The sequence below is a fragment of the Colias philodice genome, chromosome 13 (assembly GCF_061535455.1).
Source record: "Colias philodice isolate Cphi_HAF_F1 chromosome 13, ilColPhil1 Martin Lab GWU primary, whole genome shotgun sequence".
Classification (NCBI taxonomy): domain Eukaryota; kingdom Metazoa; phylum Arthropoda; class Insecta; order Lepidoptera; family Pieridae; genus Colias; species Colias philodice.
In genome coordinates, this window is record NC_143098.1 from 3,928,028 (window position 1) to 3,953,283 (window position 25,256).

General features: G+C 31.6%; 1 protein-coding gene across 2 annotated transcripts; it reads right to left on the minus strand.

Annotated features, from left to right (window-relative positions):
• Positions 1–628: 628 nt before the first annotated feature.
• LOC149483299 (facilitated trehalose transporter Tret1-like) lies at positions 629–24,570 on the minus strand. 2 transcript variants are annotated; one of them, XM_089702313.1, is made up of 7 exons: positions 14,547–14,754; positions 12,116–12,299; positions 9,506–9,641; positions 6,340–6,548; positions 5,451–5,717; positions 3,283–3,504; positions 629–2,370 (listed from the first exon to the last, which is right to left on the minus strand). In XM_089702313.1, exons 1-7 carry the CDS (start codon positions 14,609–14,611, stop codon positions 1,837–1,839), a joined length of 1,617 nt encoding a protein of 538 aa, XP_089558439.1. In that variant the 5' UTR covers positions 14,612–14,754; the 3' UTR covers positions 629–1,836. The 2 variants fall into 2 exon arrangements, with proteins under 2 accessions (XP_089558439.1, XP_089558437.1); XM_089702311.1 differs by lacking the exon at positions 14,547–14,754 and adding an exon at positions 24,309–24,570 and having other exon boundaries at positions 630–2,370.
• Positions 24,571–25,256: the final 686 nt, after the last annotated feature.

The following is a 25,256-nucleotide window of genomic DNA, read 5'->3' on the forward strand; positions in this document are numbered from 1 at the left end:
AGAAAGCCACTTGACTAAGGGGGCTGGGGATAGCCATTGCGACGAACGCTTCCGATTGTCGTAAAGAATCCATTTTTCATCACAAACTAATAAGACCATCTACTAATAAGACCATCATTAAATAGAGCAAATAATAATTGCATGTATCTTACTAGTTTAGTAAAAAAAAAAGAGTTTTAATAAAAACGCCCAAGATTGACCTATGACAAGGATTGAACATCTATTAATTTTTATATCGCTTCTATCCGGGTCAAAGGTTAAAGAATAATAGTTATTTATATAAACTAGATCATCGGTTAGTAGCAGATATTAATGGTATGAAGATATGTATGATACACGTTTTTGTCTAGTAATGAGTTAAGTCGAAATATACAACAATATTGATAATAGCTCCAATTTTTTTATATCGGTTCCTTGCGGGTGAAAGGTTATATAGTAAAGTAGGTAAATTAAATAAACATGGCTGAAATCGAGGAAGGTTCACTAGTACATACCCCATGAAGTAGTATGTGACATTGGGTTCTTAATTATAAGCTATTAGATAATTAACTATGTTATGCCTTCGCAATTCCAGAAATACTTTTGTAGAACGCAGCAACTTAATATTTCCGTGGAAAAATAAAACGATAAATATTTTCAAGTTGTATATTTTTATCACATTTTCTATTTCTTAACTACAAAAATAATTGTCCTATATAAATATATCACTTAAAAAAGATCTTACAATATGAAAATCATTGGACTATTACGTGGTCATTTAAAAATCACAGATAATCTCACATAATGGCATGCTAAAAAGTATAAATATATATCAAAAGTAGTAAGTATATATATATTATATAGTAAAGATATAGTAAAAAAAAAAACGTAAGTAGAATGTTTGAAGGTAAGGTTTATTAAATGTAGGTAAGTACTCTTTATATAGCCTACCACCTAAAAAGATTGGACTGGATATGGACAAGACTATTAATGGATATTTTTTTATGATATTTTTACTTTTTAGTAACTTTATAATATGTATATTTGAATGCAAAATCAATTATTGTAGACACAAATCAATTTATGTGGTTTGGATCGTGCAGATATATGTTCAACTTATCTATAAGTACTTAAAGTATCTAGCAATTTGTGTAATGTAGAATGTGAAAACTAATTTTTCCATCGATTAAAAAAATACGATTTTTACAATTAATTAGACATTAGTCGAATTAATTAAACATTAAAATAATAATTGAAAAAAAACTCTATCTAACGGATATTAGGTACGTCACCTTTAATTTCATATTTAAATAGGTACACAGATCTCAATTGGATCCCAGTAATTGTTCGTTCGAAGAAGTGGTAAATATAACTGTCGTCATTTGGTTTGTATTTGATAAAAAATAGTTCATTATGATAATTATTCATTTAACATCAGTTAGTTAAGCTCAACAGGAAACATTTAGTTTTATACCTAATATATTAAGGCATTGATAAAATATTTAAGGAAGCGACTCTTCTCATATTAGAATCCTTAGTAAAATATTATAGACTTGTAACATTGGTACACATATAATAATATAGATTATCTTAGAAGTACCAAATGCTTAGCTAATGCCATATATGTCGAAATTTGTAAAACGAAGTAAATAGTAAGTACTAACAACAACGGTTACACTAAATATACCACAAATTCATCTTAGATCTACGAAGTAACAATAAACATTCTAAATGTTTCTAGAACCTTGGAAAATGTGTTTGTGAAGAATGCGGCAGTTGCATTAAATGCTGAGAGTAGGCATTCTCATGTTATCCACACGGACATAAGCTCCTTCATTAAGTACTCTATCGCTATTCCTACACACCTTGACCATTTTCAGTTCTGTTTCTCGTAACCCATAATATGTTTGGTTTCTGGTAATACTGTTCTATTTGAATCAACGACTTTCCTTTAGTCTCCGGGAGTAGGAGGAATAGTACCAACGTCGCTAGCGTGGCTGAGGCGCCGAAGAGACCAAAGACGCCGGTCATGCCGATAGCGTTCTCCATGACTGGGTACAGTTTCGTGAAACCGAAGAGGACGGCGTTGAAGAGGCAGAATATGTAGCCGCCGCAGAGGCCTCGCACTTTGGTCGGTAGGAGTTCGCCTATCATCAGGCCCGGGAGGAGGAAAAAGCCTAGAGTGTTGAATGCGACGTAGCCCAGGATGAGAGTGGGTGGAAGGAAGCCGGTGCCGGGCCCTTGGGAGAGAAGGAAAGCGAGTGCGAGGGTACACACCGCAGTACCCGCTCCTGACACCAGCACGAGAGCTCGCCGGGTCACCTTGAGCAGCATCACACACGCTAACACCGTCACAACTAGACGGACCAGGGCACTCGCATTGGCAGCCAACTGGAAAATAAATAATTTAATTTAATATATTATTATTAGATAACAAAAAATATTTGTTATCTAATAATAATATATTGATTCAGAATTTTATTTGTCCGGATATTTTTTTTAAATTTGTACCTCAGTTTAAATAACCCACTAAATCAGGCGCACAGACACGGCTTGGTGATATTCTACTTTCGAAAAAGAATCACCGTACGCATGTATGAATAATAAAATATTAGGTTTGGTAAAAATGTACATTATAAGTAGGTAGGTAATAATATGTGTGGTAAGTTACGTCATGGTAAGTTTTTATGTCTAATTTTGCCAAATCTATTGAAGTAGGAAGAAATCGCTATTTAGCGATAAGACCGCCATTTGTTTTAATTTATAATTAGATTAAGTTCCCAGTTAAGCTTTGTCAGAGCAATAAAGTATGAATAAATAAATAAATAAATAAATAAGTAAGTACCTACTTACTACTTACAAGTAATAATGCGTTATTTTTTACTAGCAGCTCTTAGCAAATTACCCGTATCATTTATTTCTAACAGCATGAATCATCACCAACTTAAGTAGGTAACATAACAAATCGTTGCTACGAGGAAATATGTATAACAAAATCAAATAAATAAAATCAATAAACTAGTTTAGGTCCATAATATGTTTTATTTATAAGTAATATGATCTTTTATCGAATTCAACTAAACGCATTTAAGTAATTTTTCTCTGTGACTGTCCGTCTATAGATACATAATATGAAAATATTCACTCTCTGAACCTATTTATATTATTACCACAGTATTACAATATTGTAAACCTGTGTTATTACCCTATAGAAAAAAGGAGAGGGGTATCTATTTTTTGACTCGAAAAATGTCAACGATAAGGGAAAAATTAAATTATTTCAGTAACTAGCATTATACGTACATGAGGGTTCAAAGAACCGCCCGCATCTCTGACAATGTCGACCGCATAGAAGATTACAACGTAGCTGCCCGACAGGATCTGAAGCATGTTGAAGGCGTTGATAAGCAGCAGTGGTTTCATCACCGGCGGTCGGAGGACAGTCGCGAAGAAACGAATGGTCTCTTCACCTCGTGCTTTTTCCTTTTCCCGGGCCGATATTAGTTCATGGAGTTCTCTTTGCGCCTGAAATACATAAGATGTTAACTATGGATGATAATAACGTCGCATTTTAACTACATATAATTATGTGAGTTAGACAGATTTTCGTCTACTAAACTCAATTTGTGTCATTATGTAGTTAATAATTCAAATTGGGAATGAAAATCGTACAGTAATGCTAGATAACAATTCTGAAATTGAAGAGCGTGTGTTGTTTAAATGTCTGTGACATAATGATATAACGAGTCGTGTAGCGTTACATTATAATGGGTTGTTAAACAAGAGTACACAGCAAGACTAATATGGGTGTTATGTTGCTTCTTAAAAATGTAGCTCGTCGAAGCGGTTAAATGTTCGAGAAACATCAGTTCAATTGGCGCGCGCGTGCTTATTGAGCTCATTAGACACGATTGCTCGAAACCGTGCACTGTGTTTCATTAGATCAAAAAAATTTCCCTGTGCTGTTTATTGTATTTATCGATCAAGGGATGTATTTACAATGTAAGAGTAGAACACCCACGTGTCAATTTCTTATACTTTTTTTTTAATAAAATGGCAAACTTTAGGTGAATTTTTCATGAAAAATATTGAAATGTATTCTGAAATCGTAGCTGTCTAAGATATTTATTTTAAATAAATATAGACTTATAAAGCATCTTTGGGCGCATATTATCCAGTTTTTATTTTTGGAAAACTACCTCCGAATACCGAGAAATATATTTTTTTCAGATTTTCGTTTTTATTTTTTTTCTCCCTAAAAACGCAAAAGTGCGGCTTGTCACTAGCATAGAATTATTGCTCGTAATAAGGCCTATCACTCATAAAAAAACCACGCCGCACTATTGCGGTTTTTAGAAGGAATCCAATTTCTAAATATAGTGTAAGGGTTGTCAATAAATTTGACCATCATTCTTTTTATTTTGTTTTGTACTATATTTTTTACCATATTACAATAAATGAGATATTTAGGCATGAAATCTAATGACCTGCTTGGGAAACCTTTTTTTAATTTTTTTTTTTATTTATACTATTGATAAGCACGTGTTTGAGGAATTTATTTTTTTCCATGAAGAAGCTTGCGATGTGATAAGTATGTAAGTTATATCTCTTTTTATTCCTCGTATATCCACACTTAGAAGAAAAAAAAACTTGTTTTACCTTTTTGCGACAACCCTATGTTGTGTTTTTTGACCTTTTTGAAAATGTCGTATTCTTCCCAAAAACCGCAATAGTGCGGCGTGGTTTTTTTATGAGTGATAGGCCTTATTACGAGCAATAATTCTATGCTAGTGACAAGCCGCACTTTTGCGTTTTTAGGGAGAAAAAAAATAAAAACGAAAATCTGAAAAAAATATATTTCTCGGTATTCGGAGGTAGTTTTCCAAAAATAAAAACTGGATAATATGCGCCTAAAGATGCTTTATAAGTCTATATTTATTTAAAATAAATATCTTAGACAGTTACGATTTCAGAATACATTTCAATATTTTTCATGAAAAATTCACCTAAAGTTTGCCATTTTATTAAAAAAAAAGTATAAGAAATTGACACGTGGGTGTTCTACTCTTACATTGTAAATACATCCCTTGATCGATAAGTACAATAAACAGCACAGGGAAATTTTTTTGATCTAATGAAACACAGTGCCGTGTTACGAGCTTGAAAACAAACCACTTAAGGCATTGTTCAGCGGAATTATATCAAACAGTTGCTTGTAATGGGGTGTTGAGGATTAGGTAATCATGTTTAAGGTAAGTACTCTATGCAAGTTTGTATTGTTAAATTTACTTAGGTACATACCTACCTATATGGGAGAAGGTAAATATAGTCATATAAGTATAAACATCATGGACATGAACAATAGATATATTTTCCTCAAGCATTTTGCAGTGTTCCTTTAGTATCAAGACGAATTATAATTTTGAATTAGATGCTTATAAAATTTAAAAAATTTTGGTAATAAAACTTACAGTATCAGGATCTCCACGTAACCTTGACATGGCCGCCATGGCTTCATGGAACCGACCACGTCGTGCCAACCACGTGGGACTCTCCGGAGAAAAGCACAAGGCAACAAACGCTAAAGTCGGCAGCACTATAGATAGATGTGCAACCGATCTCCACGGTAGCGCCCCGCCAAGAGCATACACATAAAGAACTCCCAGTGAATAGGCCACGAACGGTGTTCCAATTAGAAGACCTCTCAGTCTTGGCTCCGATATCTCTCCCAAATATACCTGTGGATCGAAAATATTATAGCGATATCGGTTAATAAATAGGAGGTATTAATGCAATACCTTGAGATTAAATCGTACAGTAATGGTTGTTCTTATAATAGTGTAATTATAGTTGTAAAACAAGTTTATATAGCTCCTAGCTTCCACCATAAAGCTTTTGCGGATCAAAAAATGTAGATATTAAAATTAAAATAGTAATATCCTTGGAAAGAAAATATATATTATAGAAACTATTCATAATGGGTCCTTCTGTTACTGTAGTCTGTAATGTAAGTACCTAATTAGAGTGCACCAGACATAGACCGTAATGATAGTGAATAGTGATATTCATTATTCACTATTGATTATACGGACTGGTTTTATTTATCATATAAATAGTCGAGGTAAAATGCCTCAGCATTTCCTTGCCTCTTAAAATAAAAGAAAATATATACGTTCATTTATTTTTTTTATAAAGAAAAATCATGATGAATTCGTTAGCTCTACATCCGTTTAACCATAGCTATAGTGACGTTCACAATTTATAGCGATGAATATGAAATATACATTATAGTTGCTAATTTTTATGAGCAAAGAAGATTCATAAGTGTAATTTCCTGATAATCAAGCTGAATTTATTTACCTGTGATGGTGCCGCTAATATACCGACGGCAAAACCACATACGACACGTCCTAGAAGTAGTAAGGCGTGATGTGTGGAAGTGCCAATAAGTATCCAGCCCACTACTAGAGGCAAGGTGGATGCTTGAAGGGTCCGCTTTCGCCCTATCGCTTCCATTATTGGTCCGGAGAGCATTGAACCCAAGGGAGTTGCCGCAGAATGGATACTAGCTGTAAAGGAAGTGACGTTCATTGGTTTGTCCTTTAAAAATTGTAATAAGCAGATTCAGATTTTGATTGATATTTATGTAGTAATAAGGACTGACAAAAAAGGCCAATTTTTATTTTCCTTAGACAGTTAAAATTGTATGTTCTTGTATAAACAGCTTAATAATAGATTCACATCCATATCTACCCTTGACCCTGCCAACTTCCTATCGAAGTAGTTACGTAATATAGCATTACTTATACAATAAATTCATTGTTCGTTTTTTGCAAAACATATCGATCGAGAATTTTTTGGAGAAGCATGTAAGGCTTATATAATATATTGATTCTATACATTTGTACATTTGAAATCGTGAAGATATTAATTAGATACTCCGCATATAAAATGTGATGCAACATGTATGTGTTTTAAAATCATTTAAATCAATTCATTTTTCTAGGTATATTAACCGTTTATGAAAATATGGTTAGTGTGCATTCCTTTATAAATTATAGATATAATACCTACATAATTCGTGTAAATTTGCTAAAAAGTAAGTAAGTACTAAGTAGTGTAGGTACCTACTGACGACTGATTATATAAAAGAGACAACTACAATATTATAATTCATAGAGATGACACGTGCAATGTGCATTGGCAAGAAATGTAGGTACCTATACTATTTTATTTATTGCAGCTTGCAATCTACGGTTGCTAAGTGTGTCAATGTAAGGTACAGGGACTATAATTAATGTGATATTGATGTGCAACGTAAAAAATATAATTGAAAGGCAAATGGAAATTAATTATTTATGATACGATAAATAAGTAAAAGCATAAACTACTACCACATACTGCAATAGGTAGAGGACTGAGGGATTGTATACGTACTATATATATGATCCAAAAATACCTAAGCGTTATAGTAGGTATTATAGTATTATATTATCTGTGGCGTTATTAACCTTTATCAGTCGAATTCCTAGCTTAATTTATTGTTTCGGTATTCTGAGAATGTCATTACTCATTAGTATAGTGTTTTTATATTGGTATGGTATAGCGGTAACATAATATGTGTCATGATATTATAATGAGTTATTTTTCTCTATTTAGGGACATACCTACCTAGGTACTTTATATTCATTAAAATGTATTTGGTTGATAGTTGACTACTAGAAGTAGAGCTACCCAACAGATCGAACAATCCAGACCGATACATATATCAACATCTATTCCTACTAAGTTTTCAAGATTCATCAGGTCTGAGAAGAAAACAAACATTACATTCGAAGCCAATCACGTTAATGAATAGTAATTGCTACCAATTACTGAACAGTGAATAATTACAATTTACAAGTTTAAAAATGTTGCCATCTGATATTTGTTTTGCTCTCGAACATTAATCACAATTAATTTGAAGAAGCTAAATGACAAAAGGTACGTAGGTATATAATAAGTATGTACCTACTTGGTAGGTACTTTGTCCGTCAACAATTTTATTTTTCACTCCTTTGTCAGCTAACATTTTCTGTTGTGGAGATTGTAGGTATGTATTATGAAAAATAACACCCGAGAAAAATATGAAACTAATTCAATTATAAATTTACATTTCAAGACACAAAAACGTGTTTAAATAACAATGACAACAAAGAGGTAATTTTCAAATAATTTTCTTTCTTTGTTCCCAATTCATAATTTATGTACATATTTTATGTTGTTGGATAGCTAATTTTATGTCTTTAATAATTAAAAGAATAAATTATCATCAAATCCGATTTAAGTTTTCGATTTAATTAATTAATTACCTAAATGAATTTATAAAAAAAAATATAATCACATGAATCATCAATTTGAATCGTTTTTATAGATAGTTAGCCGCTAGGTAGAAGTATTTTTGTAGACAAAACAAATCACATGAAATTTTACATACGTCATACCTAAGTAAGTTCAATAATGATAAATGATGATTGCGTTATGATTAGAGAATCCAATCCCGCATCAAAATCGCGATCCCGCAAGCCTGCGGGATTAAGATCATCAATCCCGCGGATCCCGCGGGATTTGCGGAATTATTATTATTTTTGTTTCAATTAATAGTAATTTAAAGAAAGAATGTACACACAAATATTTTTAATTATTCTTATCAACATGAAGCAAAGTTATCACTTATATTATAAATTAAATATAATGATGTTTAAGACAATACAATATTCACAATATTTCACGTTTCATATTTAGATTTTTATTTGAAATAGAACATATTCATTGGTTTTAGAGGCATTTAAAATCAGCTTATTTTTTTTTTTGAAAATACTTTCGAAGAAATGATAAAGTATCTAACGTTTCATCTTTTAGATTTGATCTTATCTTGTTGCATAAATAGCCAGCGGCGGAAATAGCACGCTCGGCTTCCACACTTGTAGGCGGAATTGACTTTACATAAGTATAAACAGCTTCCAAATACTTCCCCCTATTCCCTCCACATTCAAAAAGTGTCAATATCAAATCAGTTGAATTATCTCGAGTGGGTACACGCACAGCAGCTCTAGACTCTGCCACCCATTCAGTACGCGCAAAGTTAAATCCCCGTGCGCCGTAGGGGAATCCCCAGTCATAGAGTACTGGAACTGACATTGATTACGTTCTGTTCCGTCCGATAATAGTTCCGATCATCGTCTGAGCCTATTTTTCTTACTTTTTTTCAATCCCGCGAACGTGCGGGATCCCGCATGAGTAATCCCGCATTTTTGATCCCGCAAAAAAGGTGCGGGATCCCGCATTAGCGGGATCCCGCGTTTGCGGGATTGGATTCCCTAGTTATGATGTTTGTCCATCGTAATTATCATAACGCTATTGACAGTTTATTTCTTTCCAATTTTTACGTAAAGTCACGAGTCACGACTCATGAAAGATTATGCTAATACATATATGTATATTCATATCCATTTATTTAACATATTACTTTTTTCTAAGCACTTACCTATCCAAGACCCCATATCGTCATCTATCCTCATAGTGGAGTTTTCCGTTCGAAGTTGTGGCAAAGCCACAGCAGAAAAACCTATGGGGTGACCTGCACCCGCTGCTAATATGAGCACTGCACATGTTATAAGGCACTGTAACAAAAGTACAAAACTGATTAAATATATGGTATTTTTTGTAATTATTGTAATTTAATTTAAACATTTGCTCCCATTTGTGTCAGATTTCAGCCAGGAAGTGGTTGATTATCTAGTTTTACGCGACGAAAATCGACCATATTAACAATAATACATATTCCATATACCTACATATGTAGTTATTATTTTTCCTTAACTTCACGCTATGTTTTCGTATCAAAAGTCAGCTTGATTTATATGTATAGTGCTGTAAGCTGGCGACTGAAGAAGTTTTTTTTAATCTCTACTTAATTGTTTAGTTCATATATTCGCCGAATGACAGAGAAATCTATCAGGGAAGTCGTATGCTAATCGATGCTGCCTCCTTGGGGTCGCTTCCACCTCAGTTGTGTAATCGTATGAATACTATAATCGTATAATTCATTGCGCCTATCGCCGCTGCCAATGTTTTATGAGAAAACAACGAAAGATCTAGAAAGAACTTTCTATGGAATAGTGTGAGTTAAACATGCCACTGTTGTACCTATACATTCGAAAAATGTTTGCGATTTTTATTTCGCAAGAACTAATAAATAAAAAGTCATCCATGTACAAATTATTATCAAGTTTGTTGCCTTCTACATAATGATGTTTTTTAAAAGATAAGATTTAACACGTTATTTTGTACAATATTTAAAAATTTATTTTCCACGCAATAAAAATAAGCCCAGTTTGCTACAGTACAGGGTCACAAGGCCAAGGGTCACAGGGGTACAAGGGTCCTAAAGTGAATTCGTATTCACTTTACTACTACATACTAGTAGGTATATTCTGTGGTACATATTATATATATCAATAATATGACTCTCAATTATTGCTATTGTTGAAACTAGAAAGCAGATGTGACCGAAATAGGTCAAGCTTAGTGAACAAGACAAAGACAAAGACCACACCTTATGAACGTAACTACTAAAAACAGACAATTTATTTTTTAAATATTTTTTTTTATGTACGTATGTACTGTATGTTATGTTAATAAAATTGGTCCCCGGATATCAGACGAACATTAGAAATCGCAACACATAAATTCATATTAGTTAATCATTGAATAAATTATTCAGTTAAATGAGAGATACCATCTCATCATGTATTGCCGTCATAGAAATCTAAATAACAAGACACATAGAAGTGCTATAATGTCATAATTCATATGAAAACCGCTGTCGCCAAAATCAACACATTTAAACCGATAGCTAAACAGTACACACAAGTAAACTATGCCTTTTATTGGACAGCTTGATTTTAGTGAAAACTAACTTAAATATTAAATTAAGCTTTTTAATATGTATCCTAACGCATGAATTTACGGTTTATTTTAGAATAACATCCCTAAGTATATAAGACGTTTTGTTTCTTTTTGTTCCAATACGAAAAAATTCGGCTTTTCTACAACAGAAATTGTCAATTTTCAATAGATATAACTTTGAACATAAACTCATAGAAATAAGGTTGAAATTTGTGTTAAACGTGATAATAAGAATGGTAGACTGTGTCATTCATTGTTATTTCGATTACTATGGTGACACTCGTAATACTTGTAAATATTCTATAATTTTAAGGAAAAACGGCATTATTTCTAAAAAAGAAATATTTACCGATGAAATATTATTCCTTTATTAGTATAATTACAACTTGTGGAAGAATTTCCACAATGGGATATGCTGAAACACAACATGTTTATACACATACGTCTCCAGAGCAACTGAACAGTGACGAACACGCTGGTGTTGTGAAAGTCACCTGAGTGGCGACAAGGTCACGCGCGCTTACGACTTCTAGTGTCTTGTTATTTAGATTTCTATGATTGCCGTATATTGCCGTTTATCAGAGCCCTATATTTGAATTTAAAATCAATGTCATCTCGATAAATCATGAAATCTGTGCATGAAATCTTATCAATAGCGTTTGAGTGTTAACATGAACTTGACTCCTTACGTAATATTGACGGTTTATGCGTAATAATTTATTTGATATGTCATTGAATGTGTTTGAGAGCAATTGGGAAAGCCATAGTAAAAATATATTTATTGATATAATAATATACCTACTAACGCTAACACTGAATTAATATAGAATGTTCGTACCCTGTAATTACTGGTTTCTCAATACTAATCAAGTTAAAAGGTATCTCACTGGGTCATGTAACTATATATCTATAATGGGTGTAGGTAATTTATCAATGACGGCATTCTCCACTTCATTAAGTTAATATGGCAAATTTCTTGTAAATTCAATCATATTAGTTTGACGATATGTGTAGTGTGTAGGTACTTTATACTTAAATATAAGTTTAATAATACACACACTATGAAACAGATTAGGTACGCTCTGAAGAACCTCAATCAATCGAAAGGCGATTTATTTGAAAGGAAAAAGGATTTTTTTTTACTCTGAATTGATTTTTCTCCATAGGTATATAATGTTAATGTTACCTGATTAAATACTCCGCGCACTGATGAGTAGGTTTCACCCTTTACGTAAGGCGGTAGAGTGGCCGTGGAGCTAATACTACGAAGGAAGTTTTGAAGAGCTTCATATTCTTCTTGACTCTTCTCTTCTTTTCCCTTGACCACTGGCTTGGGACTTTGAGAGAGCATTGCCTCGTGAGCACCATCGCTGTAAGAAAATTATATTTTTGTATATAGGTATTACAACAGAAGATTTAAACCATTGATTTAAATTTTAAATTTTAAACTAATGTATTTTTACATTACATTACGCATTTGTATACGAATGACTTTGCAAAATTGTATTGCACTCTGGGTAGGTTATCTTTAGAAGAGCACATTATTTTGTAAACGAAAAAGTAGCGTTTATATTTATCTTACAAATTTGAAATTACTATAATATGAATGCCATTACTGGCGACGAAATGAAATTCTATCTATTGTATCAGGGAGAACTTGATTAACTGCTAGCTAGATTAACTTAATTTGAAATTTAGATTCGTATTTTTAATTTATTTCAACTATGATGATTTCAACGAATGGATCAGCATGAAAGTCAATGGGTTATTCAAACACTGTCAATGATATCTATTAAAATAATAAAATTAAACTTTTCTCTATAAAATTGTAACACTAGTTAGTAATTGCACAATATTTCCCAACTCATACTCGAAATGCTCATACGATAAATTAATAGCGAATATAAACTCTTTGCATTTGACCATGTGCAGGTCTTACAGAATTGTGTTGCTTCGTTGAATATATATAGGTAGGATAAAAGTGACTAAAAAAAGTAAATAGATGAGCAAAAAGTTATATTTGGTACGTGTACCGCATGCTCGTCACATGAGTCTATTTAGGTGTTTGCCAATTTTTTTTTATTCGGACTAGAGCGTTATTTGTGGAACCGTACGGTTCGGTTTTATTTAGCGTAAGACCCAGTACGGCTGTTTTGTGGAAATATATTTCGACATGCGAGCCAATATAGAGCCAATAGACCGTACTGATGTCATTAATGATATCTTCTTATTGCCTAATGCTTTTGTTTGTGAAAATAAGGTGCAAACAATGGTCATTATAAGTAAAAACGGGATCTTCATTGCCCGTTTATCTGTTTCTCCGTTTGTTTGTCCGTACTCCGTCTATCAAGACCCTGAGGAACGCGGTCTGGAGGTATTTTGAAATTTACATATGTGTGAAAAAATCAAACTTCTAAACCAATGCAATCAAAAGATAATTTATGCTGCAAATTGTACTTCCCGTGAACACAGAATCTTGAAATTTGATACCTACGAAGCTGCAACGTCATACAGAACTAGAAGAGATAAAGGAAAATTTGCGAAAAGTATAAATTTAAAGTTACAACAAATTAATGATCTAAGCAAATACCTAATATAATGCTTTAATAACATTTTATTTAATTTTTTTTGAATAATTTCGATTTTACCAATTGTAACTACAATTTTGTAATGATTTTGATTCTTGGTTATTTAAGTTTTAAAGGTCAATTTTTTATCTACGTCACACACAAGTACACAACATTGTGTCTTATTTACTTCTGTGAAAGAATTCTATACAGGTCCTTTCTACGTTGGTTAATAATTATTAATTAATATATATAACACTTTTAATCTTTTTGAGTAAATGAGTTCATGAATTTTGGTCAACGCATTGGTATGCTAATACATACAACTATTGTATACGGTACACTCGCTTTGTAGGAATATGTTAAAGTACAAACAAAACAAAACTTTTTATGAATATTTTAACTAAATTACTTATGCTACTAAACGTCATAACATGTAGGTAGGTACATACCATCACGCAGAAGAAAGGCGTGTGCGTGATGGGAAAATAATTGATATCGGCGCCAAGAGTCAATCGATATTCGATATATTTATTATGGATATAACGCACTTTCATTGACATGCTAGTAAGGATAATCATATGAGGAATAAAATAATTAACACTACTTAGTAGTAAGTAGGTACAATACTTTCTTCATTGTCCAGTCAAATGAGCCCAAAAAATAGGGAACGTGAAAATTACCCATCGATTCCATGTGTACCTATCATACCTTTGCAAAAATTGAATGACTAAATGTAAGTAAATAAGTTATTTTTTAATTAAACAATACTCTAATATAAATAACAGAAAACAAACTACATTATTAATTGTAAAATGTTTCAAGATTAGCAACTAATATAACGGCTAACGCTAAGCTTTGCTGTACGTATAGGTATGAATTAGTTCATATTCTTAGAAATTCGAGCTTTGTACGCAAGCTCGATCGATTATGCTGCGAACGAGCACGATAAGATATCTAAACTATCTCATAATACCTACGAGCTCATCTACTCGTTACTGAAATCTGAATAATGAATATCTGCGCGTGCTTATTTACGAACAGACTTACCTTTGTACCTTCAATATACGTAATCCGCGAATGTGAAACGCGTAGCCGAACAATAACACAACCATTGTTTGTTTGTTATATATTTAATGAAATTAATAAAACGTCCGATACGGTCACTAGCAGTTTGCAAGATTGTATTTACATGCAGTTTAATTGTTATCATACTAACCCTTAACCTTCCTACCGTACTACGATAAAATAATATCCTTTCCTTGTGAAGCTGTATTTACAACGGTACAACCATTTGGTTGAACCGTTCACATATATTTATTACATACCTATAAACTTGTTTTTGGGTACAAACGTCACAAACATTGTATATTAATTTGGCTGAAGTAGGTGTCGCCGTTTGTTGTGGGTCAGACGATTTTTATTGTCATCTGACCCAGATAATATCGTACACGGGACAAAAAATTATGATAAATACGGTTCGATTACCAAAGATTTGTTAATAGAAATTAAAAACGATCAAAAAGTTTTTCCTAATGTAAGTTTTAAAATTCTATTTTGTAGTTAAATTTACAACAGAATTAATATTATTTATAGGTAGGTATATATAATGTTTTACTTATAAGGTTCCGATTTAGATGTAGGTATGTGAAATGGTCGCATTTCATGATGTGGCCAACATAGTTTGACCAGATCGTTAAATCGTCAATGTTTCACGATTTTGTCATCCACACTTGGCCAGATCGTTTAAAATATAGGAAGTCGATAAGATATTAAAAAAATATATATATTTAAAGAACTTGTTCATTGTCATTCAAGTCACATAAACACAGCGCTTGTAGCGCCTCTACCAATAATTAATGTAACTATTTTACGATATGATTAAATAATTTTGATCATTTCATGAAAAAAACCGCGCGTTTAGTTGGCCATAAAGAAAGAACGACGAGAAACGATTTCTTATCACTGATCTGTTCAAACCACAACATGATGTGGCCAATAGACATTCAACAATTTCATGAAAAGCGACCATTTCACGAAATGATCAATCATTTCATGAAATGAGCAAATCTACGATATGGCCACGACATATTATGCATGACATGCTAAATATGAACTAGATTTTAAAGACTACTTAATTATGCTGTAAAATTAAAATTAATACTACTTTTACTCGAAAATGTCTATCCGCGCGATTGTAGAAAAAGTTTGAAATAAATAATAGATTGTTCTCCCATTAATTTTTAGCCTCTGACACGTTGGATAAAATATTGATTGTACCTAATATAAATGTCTAAGATAAATGTTTATAATATTTATGTAGTAATGATATGATCTCCAGTTGGCAAATTTCGCAAAGTGACCTCTAACTTTCTGGGACGGGATATTGATATAGTAGTCTGTTTGGCAATACCAAGTTGCCTTTTGCCTTCCTAGTTGACTCGTACGACCGTGAATGATATGTCGACATCGCTATATTATAGTCTTCAGAATTTAAAAAAAAAAAATTAGATTTAAATTATATTTTCAAGATAATGCTTAGTTATCGATTCGCAATAAATTCACAAAACCTTTATAATCTATGAATGATTTTTAGTTAACATTTTAAGAAATGATAATAATGAACATCTCTTTTGAAAGGAGAAAACCGTACCGAGTGCGGCCGAAATATATTTATCTACACTAATATTATAAAGAGGAAGACTTTGTTTGTTTGATTGTAATGAATAGGCTCATAAACTACTGGACCGATTTAAAAAATCCATTCACCACGAGTAATATCCATACTAATATTATAAATGCGAAAGTAACTCTGTCTGTCTGTCTGTTACTCAATCACGCCTCAACTGCTGAACCAATTTGCATGAAATTTGGTATAGAGATATTTTGATACCCGAGAAAGGACATAGGATAGGTTTTATCCCGGAAATCCTACGGGAACGGGTTTTTCTTTGAAAACGCGGGCGAAGCCGCGGGCGGAAAGCTAGTAGGCTATATATCATCATGCTAAGACCAACAGGAGCGGAGTAATGAGTAATTGGCACCGTGTAGGAAGGTACAGGTAGGTATATTAGCTGATATCTTAGATCATCTAAGGCTGATATAGTTTGTAGTAATATAAATACTTGATTCATACCTAAGCAACAGGTATCAAATAGTAAAAATTAATAATTATGTATCAAATCTCGCCGAAATCAAATATGGAGTCCCTCAGGGCTCTGTCTTAGGACCGTTGCTTTTTTTGGTGTATATCAGATATCAGTAGCGCTGGATTGTCTGGGAACATGTCACTGTATGCTGATGACACTTGTCTCTTCTACTTCGGGGATTCAGCAGTCAACTTAACTAAAGTTGCTCAAAATGATCTTAATCTATTAAATAGCTGGTTTAAATTAAATTTATTGACAATTAATGTAAAAAAGACCTCTTATGTAATCTATGCAGCCAAAAATAAAAAAAAAATATCTTATTTTCCACCTCTTACAATAGACTCGCAACCTTTAAACAGATCTAATGAAGAAAAATATCTTGGCCTAATCTTGGATAATAAATTAACATTTAAATCACACATAAACCATGTGAGATCTAAATTAATACCACTTACAGGAGCTTTAAGAAATGCGGCTAAATATATACCATTTAAATTACGTTATAGTATCTATAACACGCTTGTTAAACCACATCTAGATTATCTTATCCCAGTTTGGGGGCAATCGGCGCCTACTAATTTAAAAAAACTACAAATTACGCAAAACAAACTAATAAAAATCCTTTTTAACTTTAATTTTTTAACGCCAACTAAGGATCTATACTTCCGTACCAAATTGTTTGATTTAAATAAATTATATAAATATCACACATGCATACTGATTAAAAATATTCTATCTAATAATATAAAAACACAAATAACACTAAACAAAAAATCCCACAAATACCACACACGAAAGAGTGATAACCTTGAATTACCATTTATAAGAACTCTATACGGTAAGAGAAACTTAAGATTTGAGGGAGCACAATTGTACAATAGCTTACCTAAAGCAATTAAAGAATCCTCATCAATTACTATTTTTAAAAATAAATTAAAGACATACTTAACTAATTTCGATAGCTGATTGTGTTATACTAACTGCAAAATTGTTATTTCTCATATTTGTAAAAGATCATGTTGTATTGTTCTTGTTTATGAGATTAATAAAGTTCTTTAAACCGAATAATTATCGTGTTAGTATTTTGGAATGGAAATAAGTCATAATTGTTGCCTTTAAATTTGAATAAAACCGACGAAATTTTGATCAGATTGTTTTTTTTTTAATGGATTTGTACTTTTGCAACAATCTTTATTATATCAATGCCTTATGTAACGCAATTGAAATACTATTATGTCAACTTATTCTATTGCTATTACTTTTCAATTTTCTTAACCTTGAATGTACTATGTAGTGATCTTAGTAGTGATTGAAGTCAATCAAAGCAATATGATTAGATAAATATTTCCAATGAATTACGATTAATGGAAACGTAAGAAGATGCACGAGTATGTAGTATTAGGTAATATGTTATTCCAATTAAAAAATTATATTAAGTATTATAAAATTTTATAAATAACGTAAGTAAGTAGGTACCTAGAAGGTAGATAAATAATCAACAACTTTATCTCGAGATATAGTGGATCAGCCATTTTTAATCTCACTTTTATAGAACTTCATAAGAACAAAACGTTAGGAAATTTTATGTGAGACTTGAAAGCATCTTGAAACGTATAAAATTTGCTTCTTATGGCTTTAGGTTTATTACTTAGAGTCGAAACCGTTATCTGCTAAAAGTGTGGACGTGCTTGATGGTGGAATAATGGAAAGAAAGAAAGTCTTCATCAAAAATTTTATCTATACTAATATTATAAAGAGGAAAGGTTTGTAATTAAGTATGTATGTATATGTATATGTATGTATGGTTTTCACGCATAAACTACTGGACCGATTTTGATGAAATTTGGCACAGACAATCTTTAGACCCTGAGAGAGAACATAGGCTACCTTTTATTGCGAAATATGTACCACGGGCGAAGCCGGGGCGGACCGCTAGTTTATTTATAAAATGAAGCATATCTCTCTCTCCTTCAGTAATTCTTTAGTCTAGAGATTACATCCCATCTACTACCTATACCTACAGTAGTTAGGTACTTAATTGGTTTTTGCATGACGTCTGCGCTTTAAAATGATAATAACAATACGGACTATAGTAGGTAATTTTGCCTGTACTATTAACTATTCTGTCCTTTTGCATTAATTTAAATAAAATACACATAGGTATATGTACCTATTTCGTATTAATATTTATTAAAGTTTTTAATATGTGACGTATAATGAATGAATAGTAGAAATGAATAGCAAGAAAAGTATATATATATTATTTTAGTTTGACGTAAGTATGTGAGGTAGTTATGTAGGTACAAAATATTACATTTACTAATAAATAACTATGTATAAAATTCTGCATCAATATAAATTAAAAATTATCACTAAATATGTCTGTAAAGCAGAATATAAGTGCTGAATATGCTGATTAATATTTAGCTATTTTATATATGTATATAGTTATATATGCTATTTAGCTATGCAAAATTTTGCTATGTTAATTATTCCCAATTAAGAATAATAATGGGCTGAATGAAATACATATCAGGCGAAATACAGATCAGAATTAAGTCTATAAGTAGTTAAACTTAAGTATATGGAGGGTAGAGTTAAGGAGAGTCATCTCATATGACAAAACTTAACTAAACCCCGATGCTAAAGTGTACACAGATAATTCTCCTTACCTCTGTGGCTGTACCCTCCGTAGTCCGTACTTACGTAGTAACTATTTAATAATCTTTGGATAAACAAAGATATAATCAATATCAAAACGAGATCAATCAAATTCAATATGGCGGAATACCACTGCGAATATGGGCACACGAATAATGAAGTTGGTAAAATGTTTTTTTTTAGAAAAGCCTAAATCTTTATATAGGTATAGCATAAATTATAACATAAAATCGGATTTGGTTACATACATTGTGAAATGTTGTATGTAGGTATAATTTATGAGTCAATTTCTTTGCAATAAAATAACTCTTTGATGTTCGTTTTCAAACTAAAACGCAAAAGATGTGGGGTCAAGGATTTATTTTATAAATTAAATTTATATCGGTATAAAATCTCATGGTCTGGTTTAATAAGTAGGTATTATTATATGAATCCTTTTAGGGTTCCGAACCACTTCCGAACCTCAAAAGGAAAAAAAAGCGTAACCCAGGTTGTCCGTCTGTGAGTTTGTCTGTCAAGACTCTTTTTCCCAAGAACCGAAGAACGTATGAATACTCAAGCCTACGCAAAGTTTAAGCCAACGCAATCAAATTAGTTAAGATATATTAATTAACTTTTTCGCTAATTTAGAAATTTTCGTTCGCAATCAAAATCTACTTTCCGTGAACACAGAATATTGAAATTTGGTACGAAGCAACGTCCTATAGCACAGATAAAGGAAACATTATGGAAAGTATAAAAAAGTTACAACATATTTGATATTATATAAAAAAACCATGTTTATACGGAATCCTCAGTGCGCGAGTCCGACTCGTACTTAGCCGGTTTTATTTAATTATGTTATTATTCTTACAAAATGTTCACTTAACTATAAAATATGCTATCACACAAAGCCCTCCTGTGTGAGGCGATCGTATTACCACAAGTATTACGTTTGGATCAGACGAGGTTGCAAGAAATCTCTTGTGAGGCATTTTTTATTTGAAATTGTAAACACCTGAGTCCTGAATAAAAGCTTTTTTATCAGTGTCATTGACATGGTAATAATACATTTTACCGTTTTGCCATAGTAATGGACTTATATTTCAGATGTTAATGTACTTATAACTATGAATAAAATATAAATATTATATTTCATAGTAAAAGCAACTTACCAATAGGTTAACAGGTGTCAGTTCTTTCTTTTACATTCGTTACATTGTTAGTTATTTATTTATTACATTGTATGTTTATACAGATGATTTGTTTTATTTTAATAATAGAGTTAGCATACTAGACTACAAATGTATTTATTACTATAACTTGTGTACACGTAGTATATTATTATTAGTCTGCAATATATATTCGATACCTGAAGGCACAGATAATTACCGATTCAGGCCATATAAAGGAGAAGAAGATTAAAAAAAAGAAGAATCAAGATTGGTTCGCATAGGCGGACTCGGCTATACCTAATTATTGTATAACAAACCTACAAAAAATACAATCAAATTGAGAATGATTTTTTGAACTCGGAAAGAGTAATTCCTAATAATGCCTAAAGTAAAATCATTTTGACAAAATGGTGAGAAGTTGAGAACCATAGAAATCTAAATAACAAGACACTAGAAGTCGTAAGCGTGCGTGACCTTGTCGCCACTTAGGTGATTTTCACATCACCAGTGCATTCGTCACTGTTCAGTTGCTCTGGAGACGTATGAGTGTATACATGGTGTGTTTCAGCAATTCCCATTGCGGAAATTCTTCCACAAGTTGTAATTATACTTATAAAGGAATAATATTTCATCGGAAAATATTTTTTTTTAGAAATAATGCCGTTTTTCCTTAAAATTATAGAATATTTACAAGTATTACGAGTGTCACCATAGTAATCGAAATAACAATGAATGACACAGTCGACCATTCTTATTATCACGTTTGTTCGTATTGGAGCAAAAAGTCTCATATACTTAGGGATGTTATTCTAAAATAAACCGTAAATTCGTGCGTTAGGATACATAATATTCAAAAGCTAAATTTAATAGTTAAGTTAGTTTTCACTAAAATCAAGCTGTCCAATAAAAGGCATAGTTTACTTGTGTGTACTGTTTAGCTTTCGGTTTGAATGTGTTGATTTTGGCGACAGCGGTTTTCATACGAATTATGACATTATAGCACTTCTATGTGTCTTGTTATTTAGATTTCTATGGTGAGAACCTATAAGTAATAATTAATAGGAACCTATCTAATTAATAAGTTGGATACGTTCTGCGTGTTGTTCTCGTTATAGAGTATCTTTGCTAATATTATCTACCATACAATTTTATACTTCAGTATTATTGAATAAAATTTAGCTTATAATATTAAAATATTCCAAAACAGTTTACTGATTATTTTTATTATCTGGTGTTAGTAACATTTTGTGTAGGTAAAGGTAACTTTTTCTACTCACGAGTAACTAGTTTACATAACCTGCTAAAGACTTTTTATAAGACGGATATAAAATTCGTTCGTTATCCATAAATCATAACTGATAACAACTTTTAGGTAGGTGTAATGGTATCATTGACTAATAATTGTTCCTCGATTTCAACCCATTGTGCTTGCAAACTATACCTAATCATAATATTATGTCTTAGATCATTAATGATCTAAGTATTATGTTCACGTTGAATGCAATATGTCCGTAGTGAACAATAAATTAAAATAATGTCTTCCAAACCTCCCGCAACCAAAGCATAAATGGGCTATCTAACAGCGAAAGAATTTTTCAAATCGGATAAGTAGTTCCCGAGATTAGCGCGTTCAAACAAACAAACAATTATTAATATCTATTAGTCGTATAATTTATTATATTTATATACGATTGTAGAGGTTTCAGTGAAACTGCTCTATCCTGCGATAATACTTGTGGGATTTTACGTGCAATAATGAAATATTCATTTTACCAACTTTATAATAAGGTTTCTAGAATCAGTAAGTAGGTACCCTAATACATATGAATAAATTAACATGTTTCTTAGCTTTTTATTCAGAAATCAAATTAATTCGAATTTTAACTTCCGTAATAATGTACTTAGGTAAATTAAGTATCAATGTGACCGGTTCGATTGATGTAAAAACATCCATTTATAGCGTTTTTTTTATTAACTGAGTTTCTAAAGTATATTAATAAGATAAGACAAGTTAAGAAAATAGGGCTTATATCTACCTATCATGGGTACCTACCACACATGGAACATTGTTCAACCTTATTTTTCCTTCAATGTTTTCGTCTATTTTCTGTTTAAATTTAAGAATGCTTTTAATTAAATTAATTGAAAGTTAATTCCTTTGTACCTACCAACATTACATATAGATTATAGACCGTATTATATAGGTACAAATTTAACAAATATCAAATAATTTAATGAATGACGAAACTGGGCCTAACTATTACAGAAATTATAATATACTTAAAATTCATTATGTTAATTTTAATAATTATTTGTAAAATATTGACTTCTGATTCTATGGGAAAAAAACTTGAAAAAAATCTTTGAAAAAAAAAGTTAATGTGTTCACTATGTACCGGTCTTATCAAGCAGAGATGCCATTGTTGTCAGGAGTAAAATAGTCGAATATATCGATTATTACGAATGGATGTTTATATTTTATTTTTAGTTTTATTGAATTCAAATGTAAAAGGTCATTCTATAAAACAAAAATATTTTTTACATAATCAATAACTGTGATCAATAATTTTATTTTTATTTTTATTTTTTACATACATAGATTCCTTACAGCTATTTGTATTACAATATTTATAATTAACTTTAACAAAACAATACGCCAATAAAAAGGAATACCAATAATAAGACAATTAATGTGACAGTAGTTTTACATTAATTATAACAGTGACAAAGTCTATCTCGATGGACAAAGTGGAAAAAATTAGTAGTTATATATATATTTTTTTTTTTGGACATGGTATACAAAAAAGAGGAAAACGTACCCATTATAGAATGTTTGGTATGGATGTGTGAGTGTGTGTACTGTGTGTGTAGTGTATATGGGGCATTTCAATAATAATTAATTATTAAACATTTTTATTTTAGACTGGCATCAATTATATTGTAAACGTCATAGTGTCAGTGATGCTGATGAGTGAATAGAATCAAGAATGCTGTTTGTCTGTGGCTGTTTGTTGTTTAACTTTTGAGTGAAGTTTTAATTAGATACTTTAATCCCCCATAATTCATCAGTGTAACAATCAGGTCCAGGGTCTTTTGGGAGTTTGCCATTCTCCTTTACTGCTTACTTTTGAAATAAAAACAATAACCATCGCTAACAAGTAATTTTATTTTTACCGGAACAACGAGCATAGAGGATAGTTATTCGCATGCAATACAGACTTACAGTCTAAGGATACAGTCATAATAGCGTCAATAATTATTCGTGAAATTACCAAATTACCTACCTACTATAAATGTCAAATTATCGTTTTAATTAAAAATAAAATTTGTATAAATATTATTGTTTGATAATATTTTTCCTTGTAATTTGGACACTGACTGGTTATCAATGGAAAGTGACGAATCGGGCAAAAATAATACATTATACTGGGGGAACTTTTAAAATATCTTCTTATATATAAAAATGAATCGCAAAATGTGTTGGTAAGCGCATAACTCGAGAACGGCTGAACCGATTTCGATAATTCTTTTTTTATTATATTCCTTGAAGTACGAGGATGGTTCTTATGTAGAGAAAACGTAAATATTATGTACCACGGGCGGAGCCGGGGAGACAACGTTCAGCTTGTTCAAATAGTCATAAGGGTAGTCAGTATAATAGATATTATTATAACTATTTAAAATATTTATTATTTTGATGTAACTTTTTTATTTGCTTGAATGCATAAAAATAATTGTACCATTACAGCTATGGAAATAATTTGGATACTTATATTTTTTTTGTAGATTTTTCTTTGCCCCACATTTTCGTAGAAAAAAATAACTAAAAAATATTAAAATTTACTTACCGTTTATTTTTATCCTTCATGATGAGAAAATAAATTTACAGCAACAAAACCGGTTCTTTGACTCTCACGCGATCTCACTGTGGATTTCAAACTTCGTTCAGTGCTTGCACTTTCTATGTGAAGTCCGTTTACCGTCTGGTCATAGTATACTACAGTATTTATAAAGTTTCAGATCAAAACATTGTGAATGAAAGCGATCGATTGCTATTTGGTATAGCGTTACCGCCGCGACGGCGTCTACAGGCGAGCGTTGCGCCGAGTGACTGCGGCCGGCGCGTGGTAAAAACTAAAAAGCACTTAGATTTTAGCAACGTTTGTAGTCCGCTAGCTGACGTCATAATAATCACGAACAAAACAGCGGACACGGACCTTGAATTACATATGAGTTTGTATCCATCAACGTGACATACGAATCATTTATTAACTTTATCTCTTTTCGTGATATGTACACGGAAATCACGATTTTCTTTGAATTGCTTATATAGATGTCATTTAAGATAAGTTTTCTTCATAATCTTCGTAAATTTTGCACAGATTTATATTAGCAAAAGTCTAATCGGACACTTGTAAATAGAAATCACGATTTTCTTTGAATTGCTTATAGATGTCATTTAAGATAAGTTTTCTTCATAATCTTCGAAAATTTTGCACAGATTTATCTCAGCAAAAGTCTAATCGGACACATAAATAGATAGTAGGTAGTGTGGATAGTAGTGGCTCTCTAGGCTCTGTTGGCGGGGGGAAATTAATTTTTTGCACTTTTTTTTGGCTCAATCAACTAACTGTTCGTTAAAACTGTTCTTCATTGTTCTATCAAAAATTTTTTTTGTTCTGCCAAACGCCAACAAGATTTTTTTTAAAATAATAAAAAAAAAATTGGAAAATCCAAAAGTGCACGCCTCATAATTTTTTTTTAATAAATATTTATTAATTATTATTTTTGTTTAT

Excerpts from the sequence above, each read along its gene's own strand:
- LOC149483299 (XM_089702313.1), bottom strand. The coding sequence starts at position 14,611 with ATGGTTGTGTTATTGTTCGGCTACGCGTTTCACATTCGCGGATTACGT. Across the intron at positions 9,642-12,115 it reads TGCGCGGAGTATTTAATCAG|TGCCTTATAACATGTGCAGT; the intron begins GTAACATTAACA and ends CTTTTGTTACAG. Across the intron at positions 5,718-6,339 it reads TATTAGCGGCACCATCACAG|GTATATTTGGGAGAGATATC; the intron begins GTAAATAAATTC and ends TTCGATCCACAG.